Below are 17853 nucleotides of genomic sequence, written 5' to 3'. Positions count from 1 at the left end.
AAACAGGGAAACAACAACAACAAGGCAGCAGCATTACAAACAGCTTGGAAAAAGGTAGGGACATTTTTGTTCACAAAATGCTGTTGTGCTAGCAAAATCCTCATGTCATTTGTCAGAACTGGGTAATGCCTGAAGTCTCCACAGATCAACTTTGTACTGCAGGAGTCCTCATACTCAAAAGGAGTCCTCATACTCAAAATAAAAAGAGAAAGAGCTGAGGGGAAAGTAGAGCATTCCCTCTAATTTAGAAATAAGAAATTAAGGAGAAAGAAACCTGTCAGCAGAAAAGACTTGACCAAGCCTAGAATGGACCCCAAAATTTTCAGGTAATTCTCTTAGTGATAAAGTGGAGAATATAGTATTGAAAAGGAATCTTCTGTGCCATCACACTTCACAAACAATTTCAAACAAGAGCGGGCAAATGACTGCTTGCAGCAATGAGGAACCTAAACCTTGAAGCATCCTAAAACAAGTCACCTAGAAATCTACAATGCAGAAGCACCTGGCAGCTATGAAGCCAGAACAGCACTCAAACATTACAATTCAGTTAGTGAATTCAGGTAGCAAAAAATTAGCCAAAAAAGTTTTAGCTTTCCTCTATAACTCTCTGAATTGAGCGAGACTTCATTCTAAGAGTTGCTGTCTAAAAATAAGCCTGAGCGAGAAACAAAAGTGGATAAAACCTTACTTGCTGAACAAATAAATACAAAGGCACAGTATTAACAGCAGAAACTACATTAACCTCGGTACTAGAGGATAATATGCATTTATCTGTGAAATCTGGGAGTGGAAAAGCCCCTCCACACAACCAAAACCAAACAAAAACACCCGTCATGGGAAGTTTGACCCACATGTGAATATGGAATACAGAAGAAAAAATCTCTTATAGGAAAAGCATTGTAAACAACAGAAAAATGTTACTGAAACACCAATATAAGCTAGTGGGGAGTCTTCCATGACCAAAAGTTTACTTCTTCAGAATCGTGCTGCTATTTTTTTTTAAGCACTGAGAAGATGGGTATTGAAATAGGTAGACTGTCATTCCTTTGAAAGTAGGATCTCATCTCCTGACAAACCTGAACAAACAGTAAGAGACATATCACACTACACTGTTCTGGACTGTTAGTTCCATAACCAAAACTTCTGAAAACAGCAGAAGTCTGATGGAAGACAAGTACAACAGATCACATGAAAGACAGAAATCCTGATTTTCTATGTTCAATTCTTTGGGGAACTGCAATATCCTTTCTCTCCCCTTAAGTATTGCAAGTAACACATGCTCAAAAATGACTGAATACCTTGACAGACAAAACACTGCAAATTAATAACTTTATTACTAGCTTTCCTTTCTGTCTTTTGGAATAATATGAAGCTGCTCATATGCCAGAGAAATAGTAAAGCTCCTTTGAACAGAGACAAACCTAGATGTCTCTGAGCTCTCTCCAGTAAGACTCATTTACTTATGAGTACTTGCCTCACCTTTGCTACCCTAAAATAAATGGTATTATGTCAATTTACAAAAATAACACAAGCTACTCTGAGAAGAAATTCTGGGTCTAGATTAACAGACAAAAATCCTAATACACTAGGAAACAGATAAAAGTTTTCTCACTTCTTCCTCCACTCACAGCCTTACTTCCCTCCCTTTTCACTATTTTCCTTAAGCATGCAAGTTTTTTGGCTTTATCTTCTACTATGATCAATATAACTTACATTTATATTAACTATTTCAGCATTCATAACTAAAAAAATTGGTAAAATAAAATAAGCTTGCTACAGGAAAATGCAAGCCAGCACTGAAAATAAGCTTATGTGTTACATGCTTGCTTTTTTCTCCCCACACATTCTCATTATTTTTAACTGAACAATACCCCACCAGGAAAGATTATCATAACTGTAGAACCTCATTTCCTATCCACTAAGACTGATGCTAATAATGATGTCAAAAACATACTCACTCACTAGCCTTTACCTCTGATTCTGAAATCTACCATGGATAGATGGAAGAAAATAAAAATCATGGATCAAATGTACACATTTCAGCTCAAGAGATGATCTACATTCAGTAGCTAAACACCATCCACGCAGTCCAACTCAATTCAATCCCCTTTTCAGTGTTTTCTTTTCTGAAACAACATCTTAGGAGCAAGAATCACGAACAACAATAGTTCACTTACCCTTAAGATGTCTGTTTTCAGCTGCAGTTCCGTAGGTGGAGCCGAGTGCATCAGTCCCAGCAAGGTGCCCATATCATCCTCTCCACTTGGAGACAACACCAGCTGCTGGATGATCATCAGGGCATGCTGGCGGCACTGCGGATACTTCACTATGTTGTGGACACATCTCGCGCCACCAAACTCCCTGAAAATACCTAATCGGAAAGAGGGGGGAGGATAAGGAGTGTGAAAAATACGATCAGTAACAAATAATGACAACAAAACAACGCAGAAGGTGTTTATTTTTGTTTCTAGAAACTGAATGGCAGAGTTTTAGCCTTAGGGATTTAGTAACTTACTGTTATCTTTCCTCTCTTGCCACAAATAAAAATACAACTTAATACCTTCTAGCAATATTTTTCATTAGAGGTGTTGAGTACAAGGATGGAGGTCAGTTCTAAGGATTTCCTCAATAATCCTGTTTCTCTAACAGTAGTTAATCTTTTCATGCTAGAGCTCAAAGAGTCTCAGGATGAAATAAAAAATATTGTGAAGACTATACACTGGTTTTTTTAAGGGTAACGTTTATATTACATTTAGCAATGAATTAAATGTAATATGAACTAAAAATATAACTAGGCTGTTTCTGGACAAGATGACCAAAGTAGGAGCATTGGTTGAGAAATGGTTCTGTCTATCCACAAGAGTTGTAGGATTCTGCAGAATCCTGTCTTCCTGTGGCAAGACTTATCTCTGTAGAGATTAAGCTTAAGTCAGATAATGATTTTCAAGCTTATTGGCTACTCAGGACAACACATGTGCAATATTAACCAAAAATTATATGAAAATTGATTCTGAAATCATCATAAAACCCGAAGTGGAATATATATGATATATAATGTGTGTTTAGTACACTGTCAGCACCCAGAGCACTGCCCTATGTTAATTACTGAAAATGAAAACAGAGTAGGAAAATGGATCAATGCTGCATTACTGCATCAAAAAGGATCATTTTCGTTGTGACCATAAACCAAAAGAGCTGTTTAAATGACCAAGTTCAGGATTAACAAGTAAGACAATGTTTATTCCCCTTAATGTACATAAACAAACATTAATCCCACTATGCATTTCCAATTTCCTGCCTCTTGCTTTCTCTGGTGTCCTTTGGATGAGATACAGACTTAGTGTGAAAGGAGAGGCCTCAGACCCTGAGACATGTAATCTGGTTCCATCCCCTCACATGCAAAGTGCATCTCTTCAGTGGTCAGGTCTCTTATTTTCAGAGAGACTGAAGTAACATTTTATACCCCTCCCACTCTTGGCGTTGGTTCTCATCTATCCAAGGAACCTATGTGAGTCTGGACACTCAAAGTTCTGTTGAAATTTGGTTAGCAGTTATGAAATATTCAGGAAACTTTATCAGAGACACTGGATTAGCAACAGAAACTAAGCTTTGAATACGGTATGAATCACTACAAGGCTGCACAATGCCTACTTATGCCTCTGTGATGACCTGTAACCTCTGCTGGCCTTTGGCTACAATGGCACTGAGTCCACATCCCAGTCATGCTGCACAGACAGTGGGAAATGGTTTCTCAACCACCTTTTGCCCAATTTCTCCATATATATAAGCCCCCACATGTACCTTCATGCCGCTTCTTTCTGATTCATTTCTAATTCTGCCTTTTCTTACATGGCAAAACCATGTACTGGCATGTTGGCAAAACCAAAGATGAGTGATAAATACAATTCACCTGTGACCAATACCAATTCCTCTCTAAAACCTGCTCATTTCAGCCTATTAATTCGCTACTGTTTATCACAGAACAGAATCTTCTAGTAAATCAAAATGATGGGGTTTTTTTTCCTTTCCCTTGACAGGAGGAGTAGCTTGGGGGACAAAAGGGAAGTGGCAAAGGAGACACACAACAGCTTCAGCGAAGTTTCTGGCAGCGTCATCCACAGCTTTCTCACAGGCGACCCAACCAAATGGTCTATGTGCAATCCTGACAGACTGAATGTAAAACTAATGCAAACACCTACTCGGAGCAATCTCTGCTTCACAGCAATGCCCTTCTGCTTGACTAAGGGCATGCAACTGGGGTTTATCTCAAGTGCCATGAATAATGCCTTTCCTGATGGAATGACGAATTTGCTTATCAAAAACGTGGACAAAGCCAAGCTGGCAGATGTTATAAATGCTCAGTGGAGAGAATTCAAAAGTCATCTTTGGAAGTGGTTTGAAACCATAAGCTGAAATGCAACACATCAAGTGCAAGAGTTAAATGACATAGACACCACTGGAGATTGTTCCAACACTGAGCCTAAATTTAAACAAAAAAATTTCCCAGGCAAAAGCAGAAAAGAAACAAGTTACAAGCTTTCTTTAAGTCATTAGCCCATAAACTGATATTTAAACAGTGAGCTATCAACCAAGCTGGAAAATTGTCAAGATTTCTTTCTTAAACATTTATCAAAGACTGTAGCTTCTCCTACTTATATGAACAAAAACAGAAGTAAGAAAACACCAGTCAAAGTTGAAAAAGAGAAAAAAAAACCTGCTGAAATAAAGATGTTTCATGGCCTCCAAGGCCAGAAACTCCCTAGTTCCTCAGGGTGGAGTCTGTCCCCTCCCACTTGCTCATTTTCTTCTTTGTATAACAGAACAAGTAGTTTAAAAACATTTGTCATCCTTATTCAATCTGCTATTTCAATCTCTCAGAGACAGCTTTTACCAGTATGAGGTACACATAGCATCTACTTCAAAATCACTAAGTCTTGGCTAATGAAGCATAATACAAAACCGCCTGATTTAGAAGAGGACAATCATAACAGAGCCCTATTTATATATACTGACTGGGAACAAGCCTTTAAGAATCAAAAAAACAACTTTAGTTAAAGATGCAAGCACTGCTAATCACATTTAAGAAGATGTGACTCTGAACTACATTTCTAATTACAAGTTAATTTTTTGATACACAAACTGTGTTAAAAGCACTACTACAGATTATTATAGTACTGTTGGGGTACTAAAGTGATGGGGTGTGGTGGTTGCCTTCAAGTAAACAACAGCAAAAAACCACAAGTTAAAACACTATTTTGTACACCTTTATTTCCTGCACTCTAAATTATGCTGTCTATTCCCTTTACTGGAAAAACGTGGCAAGAGAGAGTGTATATTTCAGTGTGTTTGATTACTTGTCTGAAGATAGAAAGTCAAGACATGGTTTTCTGTGTTACTCTTTTATACATATTTTGGCAGCAATCTCTCTACTTACCTGCATTTGTGTTTGATCCTTGTAGTAGTACTGTCAAGGTCTCCATAACTAATAAAGCCAGCTGCTTTTGGTCCTCAAATGAACTGTTTCTTGAATCCACTAAAAAATAATTTCAGAAGCTAAAGTCATAGTAAATATCACACTAAAATGCCTCTTGATACTTTCCACCAACACTTTTATTTTCTTTGCTTCCCCAGAGAGAAGGCAGCCTAACCATTTTTGAAAGCAAATTAAGATTCAGTCTACACATGGGAAAAGCACTGGGAAAGTTCAGCTTAGCTATGAATCATTTGAAAAGTTAATTTATAAAGACGAGAATTTAAATGGAAACTTCTGAGCACTGCGAGCTCAGCAGTCTGACACTACAGCTGTAGGTGTAGTTTCACATCCTCAGCTATTGTTTGTCGAAGCCACAAAAATCAAACCACAGTTGAAGACTTAACAGGATCTGCTCTTGTTCAGTATTCAGTACTTCAAAGGAGAAATTCCACACAGAACTACACTCACATAATTACAGCAAATATGCTTATGACTCAAGGGGTGTAACAGACCAACCAACATCACAAGTGGCATGTCACACACAGCATCATACTCCCGAAAAAGTAGGTGTTTTGGGGTTTTTTAATTATTCTAATAAAAGGAAAGCCACAAGACAAGGGCATGTGTGCCCAGGTAGCACCCTAATCATATGACAACTTTATCCATTTATTCACAAGAACATGAGAACTGATGTGTTTTTCAACAGAGTTGCTGGTAAAAAAAAGCCTTCTAACTCTAATCTGCAGCTACCACTCAGTGAGGATTCACACAACTAAACTCAGGTGAAACATCCAACAGCTATGGTTAAAAAGTAAGTGACACTGATTAACACTAACTTGACTGCAGTTTGAACAAAGAATGCAAAAAAACCAAACCAAAACAAACCCACAAAAATTCTGTGTGTGTGCATGTAGGCTCCTATGGCACTTGGCAGTGTCTGCTTTGCAGGTCCGGCAGCTATGTAGCTTATCTCTGTGATGTTCAATTCTGGAGATAACTAATTTTCATATTTTTTTTTAATGCTTAGAAAAATGTAGACCCAATTTATAAAAGTCTGCAAACTTGAATAAATACTCCTATTAAGAGCTTAAATTTGAGCTCTCTAGTATTTTTTCAAAGCTGGGGCTAGACATACACAAGGAAATCCACAAGTACCTTTTGTTAGGAAGAATATGGATGTTATGCATTGCTCCTTTACTTTTTTCACGTTAAGTAACAGATATTAAACAAACACATCACAAAAACATTTAAAAAGGAAAATACTAACTCCTACTATTTTGTATTCATACAGCGTTTTTCATTAAAGGTTGCCTCGAGCTTCTCTGAGGACATTAAGAGAGAAGCAATTCCAATGAGCTTTTAAGATGGCACAGCAGCCCCCAGCATGATTCAGCCCTTGAGGCACACGTTCAGACTCTCCTGTTCCTCCTCTTAAGTGCTAGATTCCACTATTCCAAGTCAAGAAAAGACATGTATTAGAAAAATACAAGTGGACACGCTACCTTGATCATTCAGTGCCTGAGTGGGATCTTTCAAAAGGGCTGCATATTTATGAAGAAGATTTACCATCACCTCCAGAAGTCCCACTTCCCTGAAGACATCCTTAAAGATGTAGTCATGACGGGTGAACTTCAGCAGTGTCTTCATGGCAATGATGCTACACTGAAAAGAAGTGCTGGATTTTAAAAGGATGCTCACACTGATCAGTTCTTTACAGGGTATGTAATTCAAGCTGAAGACAACCAATTCCAGCATCTCAAAGTATTTGGTCTGCACTTCTGGAAGTCTAGGAATTTTCTCTGCAAACTGAGACAATGTGTGCTGCGATTCCAAAATGAAGTAGTTGGCATTGTCTGCCATATAAATATTCGTGATGGCATCAAGGATGATTTGTGCTAGATAGTTGGTTTTTGCTCTCAAAAATGCATTCTGGAGGACAGAAAATGCTTGAATATTCCTCACACTATGACCTAAATCAGGAAACAAAGTGGGATGGGAGGAAAAAGGAAAAAGAAAGTTTTAATAATCATAAACAATGAGTACACTTATTAATAATGATTCATACATTTTAACAAGTGAGAATTAAATAACAATATATTTCATGTATAAAAAGAAGTCTCTACACAACCACTTACATTGCAAATCCTACAATCTCCTGTTCATTACAATGGCATCTTCAGTTTTGAAAGTGTTTACTTAAGCAGCTAAATCAAAGACAATTTCTTTAAAATAGCTAAATATGCTGATTTAGTACTAAAATGTACAACGGGATAAGTTCTAGAGACAAAACAAAGCCTGCCTGTCATCTACCCAGGCCATAGGAGAACACATTAAAGCAACAGTAAAATGTTCTGTATTCCATAAGGCAGAACACAACTCTGGCAGGCTAAGTTTAGAACAACAGCCACCTACATCCCCTCACTCAACAGAGCAATAAGCAATGACAAGTCCTTGTCAGTTAGTATCAAAGCCAGGCCACCAAATTCTCTGCTCGATTTCTCCTTTTGGCAACTGCCAGTGTACAGAAACTCCACAGGGCAGCATAAGGTCAGCTTGTACAAATTTCTTCTTATAAGTACCTGCAAGCTGATTAAAATCTCATTCATTCAGCCAAAGAATGCTTCATTTATGAGTGCTCCCTGTGGTTCCCAGAACTTTCTATGGGCAGATATTACTCTTATTCTACTAAAAATGCCTCAAAGACAGCTTTTTTAACTTCTGTAGGAACAGTACAAGTCACAGTGGGCAAATCCCACGATACGGAAAACAACTAATGGTAAAAAATAATTTTAACAAAATAGACAATCAAGAGTGAGACTTTAAAGACATTCTAAACAAAGCATTTCGGATGTTTTAACAATAAAATCTTATTTTCAAGCAAGGTCTACACAAACTGATAACCTGATTTAAAAATCCCTTCATAAACAAAGAATTCTGATTTATTACATATTCTCTGTGGAACACTACTCTCTTAATTGTTTGTAAACTAAGCTGTCCAATTTAACAATAAATTCAATTATGTTCATGCCTAGCCTCACCACTTCCCATGCTAGTATTTCTCCAGAAGACAACAGGAAACTCTCTTGAAAATGAACATGGAACAATTTCACATACTGGAAGAATATTAGTTACATTATAAGTCACAGTCAGTTGTTTCTAAAAGGACTTTTTAACATGCTTTCCTTACTACAAAAATTGTCAAAAAGGAGGACTTAGAGCTTATTAAATGTGACAGGAACATAGAATATAAATAGTTATATCTGACACTAATTTAGTATCAACAGTTGTTCCAGGCAATCAGGAAGATTATTAAATTAACTTTGATTATTATAAGGACCCCTGAAGAAATGACACTTTAACCAGCTCTTCAGAATTCAAGAACTAACATGATTTAAACAGAAGCAATTAAAAAAAAATGAGTATGGTCTTTATAAAAAGACAACTTCCACCTATAATGAAAAGTAGGTGAAAGGAACTGAGAGATGTCAAGATAAATACTGCAAAATTAAAAAACTCTTTTGCAAATTGCAACAGGCCATGGTTCTCTTATGCTACTGTACCAGAAAAACTGATTAGTCTAAACAAAAATTAATATTATTACCAAAACATGGAGAAATTAAACTGTGAGTGTATCACCACCTTTCTCTATTTAGTGCAAAAGAAAAACAAATCCCATGAACAATGAACTCTCTCAATACCAGAGAAAGTAAGTCATTGTCCAAGGAACATGAGAAACAGTGAAAATAATCCATTAGCCCATAAATCTATAAATGCAATTCTATCACAATTTTTTTTCTTTTATCAGTGGTATTAGTAAATCTCATAAAAAGTTCAAGTAACAAACTAGCTCCACAATGACTATTAAGTTCCAAACTCCTTAGTTACATACAAGACTTAACTGAATTTTAAGTTTATGCAGAGGACATGAAACATAAGCTTATTTTTATAAAACCCTTTCTCCCCTGGGAATTCCTCAGCCTTATCTCTGTATCATAATTGACTGTGGTTGCAAGCACAACCACAGATTTTATCACTGTGAACACTGGTGATGAAACAACAGATTCCAGCTCACAAGTTACATTTGCGTAAGCTGAATAAAGCTAACAATGCAAAATGGGGTGGGAGGAGGATTAAAAAAAAAAAAAAAAAAAATCAAGCTAGCACATCAGTCTTTCATATCAGTTTAGTAAGAGCAGCTTAAAACACAATAAATCAACTCAGTGCATCTCTCCACTATGATAATCTCTTACAACATCCACGCAGAAAGTGTCAGCTTGAAATGCAATCTTATATAAAAACCCTAGACTCAGTTGCAAACAGTTTGTGTAGTAAACAGCTTCTCTGTATTTTGTTGTTTACATTTAAAACAACAAAAAGCCATACAGAGAGAGAAAGCAAACAGACTCACCTTTGCCTGCAGGCTGTGGGACTGCAAACCCGGGTAGTAGGAAAGGTACTCCCGTGGTAACACCTGCTGGCTTTAATTCATTGACACCATATGTTGTCAAGGAAGTGATCAAATTAACTAGGTCCTTCAGAGCATCCTTAGATTCAGCTTCTTTTGCCTGTTCTAATCTAAAGAAAATACAATAGATCAGGTTAGCAGCATTAGTTTATTTCACCTCAAATCACTTTAATGAGACCCATTTTCCTCAATTTAGAGACCACAGTTTTACTGCCCTATCCTGCAGTATCTTACATGTATGCATGTCATACCATTAAGGCAGTCAAACACTGAACTTGGAAGAGCGTACAGTTATTTGCCATAGAAATTCACCTCATAAATCTTTCCTTGAACTCAACAGTCTATTAAAAAGCAGTACAGACATGAAAATTACTTTAAAAATCCTCTCACAGACATGAAGTTATTTGATATGAAAGCATATATATAGTCTGTAATTAAATAAATCCATAATTAACTTGCTAGATTCCAGCTGCCACTTTGAGAGTTAATATTTTATGTTAATGAGATGGTATCTTGGTAGAAGCCTAACACTTAGAAGCACTGGATGAAGCACCCTCATTAGAACTCCAAAACTTTACCTTTGAGCACAAGAGAACGGAAATGTAACATCCCATTCCAACCATTGTTTCCTGCCAGCAGCTCACCATCAGACCAAACCCTAAAAACTGACTCTGAACCCTAGAACCATCCTCGTTTTCCTTCTACTTCATCAAAAATTATACCATGTTTAATTATTTGCTAACTGTATAGCCTCTGCAGATCCCAGGAGTAAGCTGAGGACCACAATCTCCTACTTGCTTATGCAACGCAAGCTCTGTTTTTCTTTCTGCTGACAAGCGATCGTGGGAGCCCTTTAGAAGCAGCTCATTCTTCATCCTCCATCATCTTCTCAGTCAGACATAGCTGAGGAACAATCTCCTTTAAACAGGAACCTCCTGCAAACAGTCACTACAGAAACACTGATCTATTGGCATTCTACTGATCCTCCACATTCCCCGCCCTTTCACATCGTCCAGGTGCAATTACACACTTGCTCCTCCGGCCCCTCAAAAACCTTCTGCAGTTTCTTACTAAGCCACCTTCTTCACACATCCTTCTGGTTTTCCAGCTCCAAAGCCTTTCTTTTTTGCAGCTAGAGGCCCAGTGTCCAGATTTCACACCCTTACGTGACAGTCATCTTCACAAATAGTGCCATTAGAGCTGGACAAGTCTCTGTCAGTAGGTTTGATCCAAAACGTGTCCAGGGAGAATATGTTACTGTTGTTCATCACTGACCAATACACAGGCTTATTCAAAATGACTGTTTTTTGAAAAATACCTTTATTTGCTTCTAGAAGACCACCTTGGGAAGAAGTGAGGATAACATATTTCTATGCTATTAACCTTTACTGATGTCACCTGATGATCAGACATGCATATCTCAAGTCTTCCTATACCTTTGTCAGGGATCTCCCATTCTTTGATTTAAAGGATGAGCAAGCTCAGGAGAGAGTTTGGTGAAAACACCTGCTCTACAGAGGATCACTTTTGTACCTGAAGATGAAAATGCTAATGACAGTGCATTCCCCTCATATTTCACCTAAACTTTGGCTGACAGTTTCTGGGAAACAACTGCGCTTGAATTACACTGCTTTGAATTAATGCATTAGTAAATATAACATACTTCAAAACTCCATTTATACAATAAGAAAAATAACAATTCCTTGGGAGGCATTCTAGCTTTTGTGGCATCAAAGATAATTTATGAATAATTTTGACCACGATCAAAAATTTCAAATGCCATGTCTATGGCTGGTACCCTTTTAAAACGAACAAAAACCCCTCAAAATTATGTAGTGGAAGATCTAGTTAAAATATTTAGGTGCCAAAACCCAGTATCCTAGTACCCAAAAATGAATGACTTGAAAGAGGGAGATGACAACATTAACATCTCTCATTAAGACCTAGTGTTTTTTAGCACCCTTGGCCCAAGTATACTTCATAAGGTACACACTTGTAAATATAATTTCCAAGTTTCCATCTCGGACTTGAAAAACACATATATTTCAACAGCTAAGCATCCTTCTTCAGATCTTCATATCCAAACAAAGCAACATTGACTGATCATAAATTTTACACAAATAAAGCAACAGACACTTGACTGAGAAAGGAAAGAAAGAAGTTTCTTCCATAGAAAGAACTAAAATCATGGATAGATCATACATCCAAGTTTTGTTTGGGCAGGCATTTTCATTACCATATTTTCTGATGCATTAGCAGTATCCTTAATAAAATGTAAAAAAAACCCCCAAAATACATACACACACATACACACTGATTCCCTTGTAACATGCACCCCACTTACATACGTGATTTTTCATTATGATAGCATGATAAGACAATAACAATCACAGAATTGTTTAGGTTGGAAGAGACCTTTAAGATCATTGAGTCCAGCTGTTAACTAAGCAGTGCCAAGCCCACTACTAAATCATGTCCCTAGACAAAACAAAACAAATCCCCGACCAAATCCAAAAATCACTAATTGCAGCCAAAATTTTATGTTCCGAATTATTTCTAAATATTTAGTACCGTTGTTTTTAAGCATCTGCTTTCCTCACAAAACACAGAAATATTTAGTAATAAATCACTACAAAAGACTAAAAAGTTAAACAATGTAGTTCCATAAATCGAGAGAACCACATAATGTTATGTCTTCATTCCATAATAATCTATAATCACTTCTTTGTTCAAACCCATTCACCACCTATTCTTTATTATGAAACCTTTTTTTAAAAAAGCTCAGCGATCTTCAAGCATTTCTTGCATTCTTCAAGCACTTTTACATACCTGAGGAGGAGGTCACAGAGGAAGTTGTATCCTTGCCATATCCTAAAATCATCCAACAACGTTTGGGATACATCACTGGAGTCTTTGAGAAAACAAGAAAGTCCAGCAAACATCTCAACTATTTCTAGGGGAGAAAGGTCATCAGACTGCTGCATGTTCTGGACACACGTGGACAAACATTCCTTTTCTGAAAAGAATTGCAATTAAGAAATTAAGGATTTTACTCACATCAATCACAACTAGAAGTATAACTAGTACTATAAATACAGTAATAAGGTAACTTATTCAAGTATCTCTTATCATGTAACATTGAGTATCACAGAGTACTTGAAGATGAGAAGGATCCTCAAGTGGCTTTGGATTTGAACTCTAACCTCTTTTTGCCAACCCCTTCCTCCCTTTTATAATCTTTACCCTTGTAAGGAGGAAACTGTAGATTTTTAACTAGTTTTTAACTAGTAGATTTTAACTGGTTTTAACCTAAAAAGTCTGACCAGATAACTCGACAGAATAAAAAGACAAATATGGCAACTGTAAATAATTCTAAAACATAGTTTTTTCTTTTAAAATACAAAGCTGTACAAAACACTGACCTAAACTGTTATTGATGTTAGGTAAAACCCTACACATAAGCCTTTACACCATGTCTTCTTATCACTGTTCTGGTTAGCATTTCTTTGACTGGCATCAGAGACAGCTTGTCTTGTTCTGCATAATTCTCACACTCCATCAGTTCATCGGTCAGTAGCAAAAGGTTTTCCCCAATCTATAGTGAGATTTTAGGTTGCACTCCATTTTAAAAATGCGCCCCCTTCAATTATTTGCTATTTTAACTTTGCAGCATGTGCAACGCAAAAGCCTTAATCTTTCTAGCTAGACTGATAACAAAATTTCCCAGAGGCCAAATTAAAGCATAAGATAGTGAAAGGATGCTCCTTTGCATATGATGAAATGTCTTAACTTTTTTCCCTGAATATGAGATGAGCCTCTTGACAGATGTTATCTCTTAAGTCATGTTCATTTTTGTATTCAACAAGTGAGAGGGAACACCGACTGGTTTTAAGATTTTATTTCCCTTTCTAAAGAACCTAGAGTATCTTTTGACATGCCAGCTTCACTCCTCTGTGGATGAAGCCCATAGAAAAGAGATAATAGTAGTAGCTGTAATATGCCAAATGACACAGTCAAATGTCTAGTTATTTTCTTTGTTGCCCTTCCTAACATTTTCACATATGCACGTACACCTGCTACACTCACCAAAAACCCACCAGAAGACTGTTACAGATGTGGCAAAAAGCCTATCACCTTTTAAGCCCTCTCTGAAAATACTTAATTGATGACTATGCTGTGCTTTCGAGTGATATTTGTATATTCACATCTTTTTGACTGGAACTGGAAACACACTGCTAGGCCAAGAAAAAACACAGACTGAAATTTTCTGTCAAGTATTTGGGAGCAGGTTGAGGTATTTAATAAACCGTCAAAATGGTTCTTTCTGTGGAGCCTTGTAACTACTTGCTTTCCAGGGTGTGAGCAAACTGTGGGTTTCTTTTTTTCCAGTAGGTGTACACAGCTAAAATATATGATAAGGATGTTAGTTCATTTCAACAGTCGGTCCAATTTAAAAACTACAAATGCTTCTTTTATATGGTCCTACAGTCTAAAAGCCTCAAATATAATATTAGAAACATTATTTTACCAAACTTCCTAATCCAAGTCCTACATACCTAAACACCCATGCAGTTTTCAATTAATGCAACTTGAGTATTTTGTATGCAAAGCTGTTTCCAGGCAGCTCCAACACTGGTTTTCATCTTGTTTTGCTCTTCCAAGTTCTTTGTCATGAACCAGCTTGGCAACCTCCTCTTTACCAGTGTCTTGATGAGTAAACTACTACTTTTATTAGCTACCAAAATCTGTAACCAGCTAGAGAAATACCCCTGTACACTACAGTTTCCATGCCTGCAACAGTCAGGATGCTGCTTGCCTCAAAAAAGGACAGGAGGTAAAATGGAATGACTCTGGATACTTCGTTCTTTTGGTGGCTGGATTAAGCCCATGAGGTATTTTTAATTTGGCCTTCAGGATGCACACAACATGTAGTCTGTACGCTGTATGGCAAAGTGGGGAAGACTTGGGGAAGAAATGCAGGCTGGCTGAACAGTCAGCAGTCTAGTTAGACAGCAGAGAAAAAGGGGCTGCAAACCCATCCAGCAGCCAGGCTCTTCCTAGTTGTGTCCCAAAATCTCTGCACTTGGTTGTGACACAGGCTCTAGGGCAGGCTACTTGTAAGCTTCCTAGGAGCACCAGTACTGAGAGACTGTCTTATCACAGGTGTGGTTCTCAGCCAAGTGAAGAGCAGTTTCCCTGGGCCAGGCTCTAGGGACAACATCCTTGGCTTGGGGAAGATGGGCTGGACCACAGGGCAGGAAAGCAGCTGCCTGTTCCATCCATCAGCACTTGGAGGTTTGCAGTCTAGTGTTTCTGTGCCCATGCTCCCTTGAGCATTTCCTAGTGACAATATTACACCAGTTTTGCTGTTACCAGGATATGCCACTCCCAGTGTTCCGGAGAATGGAGAGTATACTGCAAATCAGCAGTGGTTTTAACAGCCTCATCCAGCCTTTTCCTGCAAAAGCAAGTTGTCTTGGAGAAAGAATCTTCTCCCAGCATACCCAAATTAGCTCTCCCTGGTTTGCATAATGCACCAGCATTTATTACAGGGCAGCAGCTTTCATGGCCTTCTAATAGCTCCAACTGCGTCAGCAGAACACATGGAGTTGGTTCCTCTTCCTGTGGCTTCCTCAGATGTCTCTACACTTTATTGCCAGCTATAGTGGTACCCAGACAAGCAGCTGTAAACGGCACTGCTAGCCTGCCTCGTGCCTTTACAAGGGGCTGCTGCTGACAATTCAAACACAGGACTAAACCCAACTTATTCCTACTAAGAATTAATGCTCACAGCAAAAATTACAAATTTATGCATCTTCCCAATGAATATTTTTCCATACAGGCAGTTACTGAAGTTACTGAGAGCTTTTCATTTTGCTCATCATAAACTCTACACCAAAACACGAGGGGAAACTCTATCTTCCAATGTTATATTGAAATATGAATGAGACAGACTCTCTCACTACACAAGGGCTTTGAAATTTCACCTGTATGTAAATATTATTGAGCTATTATTTTCATGCCTATTTCCTAACTAAGAAAACTGCAAAAGAAGAACAGAAAAGACCCCAACAAATAATACTGAAGAGAAATGCATACCATGAATGTATTTCACTACATTGACACTAAGGCCATGACGAGATATGGTCATTAGTACTTCTCCTGCACTCTTCCTCCAAGGCAGATTATAGGGAGGGCACCATGAGGTTATTGCACTGAAAAGAAGCTGGAGATCATCCTTTTGAGCCAGTTCTTCCGCCGGGGACACAAAACTGCACAATTTTACTAGGATCTGAAATAATAAGTCATTAAACAACTAGCATTAACACCCTGATCATTGCTATTTTTGCCTAGACTTAGGAAAAGATGAAACATTCTTCCACTTAGCAAACACATTAAAAAGAGTAACAAGCTCTTTTCCCTTTGTGTGTTTCTGTATTTCCAACTGAAGACAAGGTTATTCAACGCTTGGTTATTTTAAGTCCCAGTTCAGTTTAAAATGACTACCAAAAGATTAGCAGCAGAGTTCAAATCTCTTCAGCTGACACAGCATACTTGTATGGATACCATGTTATTCCATTCTTGGAGAATCTACCAGTTGCCTAATTTACAATTAGGCTAAATGCTGCATTAGGCAGAGGCTCTGTGAAGCAAACTGCTGTATCCCTTCCTAAGGTAGGAAGAAGGCTATCGATGGGTTGTTGGCAGAGCAGCATCCATAATATCTTAGTGAAATGAAACCAGCCAAAACAGCGTGTCAGGAAAGGCTACAGCAACACTGCAAACCTACCTCAATAACTGGCACCTGGATCTGAATTTCCAAGTTGCCATAAACAAGACAAAATGCAGCCACACAAGTGAACCTACTACGTTGCTCTCTCTTTTCTGTGTGTTTTGAGGACATCTGATCTCCATTTTGTGTCTTATGCAGGAAAAGCTGAGGCTTCCTTTCAGAAAACTAGAAGACAACTTTGGAAGGCTGTCAGCATCTGGAAGGGCAGGTTTGGAAGCTATCTGAAACCTCACCCATTCCATCCAGCCTATTTGAGAGCACCACTTTGAGTCCTTTGAAGAGGGAGAGAAAAGAGCTGAGCGGTAGTAGGTTGGGGGGGACCCTATGTGGTAACACAGGTCATTAACTCTGCTGATTGAAACACAGCAGAGCAATTTCTGAAAGACAGGTTACAGCAAATCATGATTTCTGATTTGGAAGACAGCACCAAAATTCCTGTCAGACATTATACTTACAACCACTGCCCTCAAATTCCTGAAGGATGAAAGTTCTGACAGACCTCTATGGTTTTGCATACATGGCTACGATAACCTTGCACAGAGATGTACCCCATTTGCACACTGACACAGGTAGTGTGACCATTGACCCCCTTCTAACAGTAACTGTCAGCTCCTTCTAAAAGTTTCATCAGGAGAACATACAGGAATTTCTTTGCAGGATCTCCAACTGGAACTTGAGAAAGGAGCAAGTCAGATTAAGTCCTTGGTCTCCCTGGGAAATCTGAGGGATAATTTTAATAGTAAGTGCAAGCTCAGATTGCTCCCATGTTTAAATTACTTGTTCCCACAGTCATAGGGCTTTTTTCACATAATTATAGGGGAAAATAGCATATGGTATATAAATTAATAAATTATTATCAATACTAATGTTTTTTACTATGTCTATTTCAATCAGTAACAGCCAAAGATACCAAATACTAGGACCACTTAGATGAAAACAGAATAACAGTGCACATGTTGCTCCTCTTAAGCATCTGTGTGGCAGAGTTGCATGCATTTCTGTGGAAGAAGTATTTGCCAAGGACAAAAACTACTGGAGGAGTGGAAATTTAACCCTCATCTGTGCCATCAGTTTGTCAAGAATCAAGGAAGAGTAAAACCTGGTTCAAGTGAAAAGTTTCTG

General features: G+C 37.9%; 1 protein-coding gene across 9 annotated transcripts in view; it reads right to left on the bottom strand.

Moving 5' to 3' along the window:
- WDFY3 (WD repeat and FYVE domain containing 3) overlaps window positions 1-17853 on the bottom strand; it is a 167688-nt gene that overhangs the window by 79261 nt on the left and 70574 nt on the right. For all 9 annotated transcript variants that reach the window (XM_027725023.2, XM_039391079.1, XM_027725016.2 and 6 more), the window contains 6 exons: window positions 16038-16230; window positions 12768-12954; window positions 9882-10048; window positions 6976-7443; window positions 5435-5533; window positions 2178-2371 (listed from right to left, as the gene is read on the bottom strand). In XM_027725023.2, the coding sequence (XP_027580824.1) occupies window positions 2178-2371; window positions 5435-5533; window positions 6976-7443; window positions 9882-10048; window positions 12768-12954; window positions 16038-16230 (1308 nt within the window). The remainder of the gene's footprint in view (window positions 1-2177; window positions 2372-5434; window positions 5534-6975; window positions 7444-9881; window positions 10049-12767; window positions 12955-16037; window positions 16231-17853) is intronic.

Source organism: Pipra filicauda, unplaced genomic scaffold, assembly GCF_003945595.2.
Source record: "Pipra filicauda isolate LSUMZ 115617 unplaced genomic scaffold, ASM394559v2 scaffold8_size5757611_pilon, whole genome shotgun sequence".
NCBI lineage: Eukaryota > Metazoa > Chordata > Aves > Passeriformes > Pipridae > Pipra > Pipra filicauda.
Note: the sequence above shows the minus strand (reverse complement) of the source record. Positions and strands in the feature narration are given on the sequence as shown.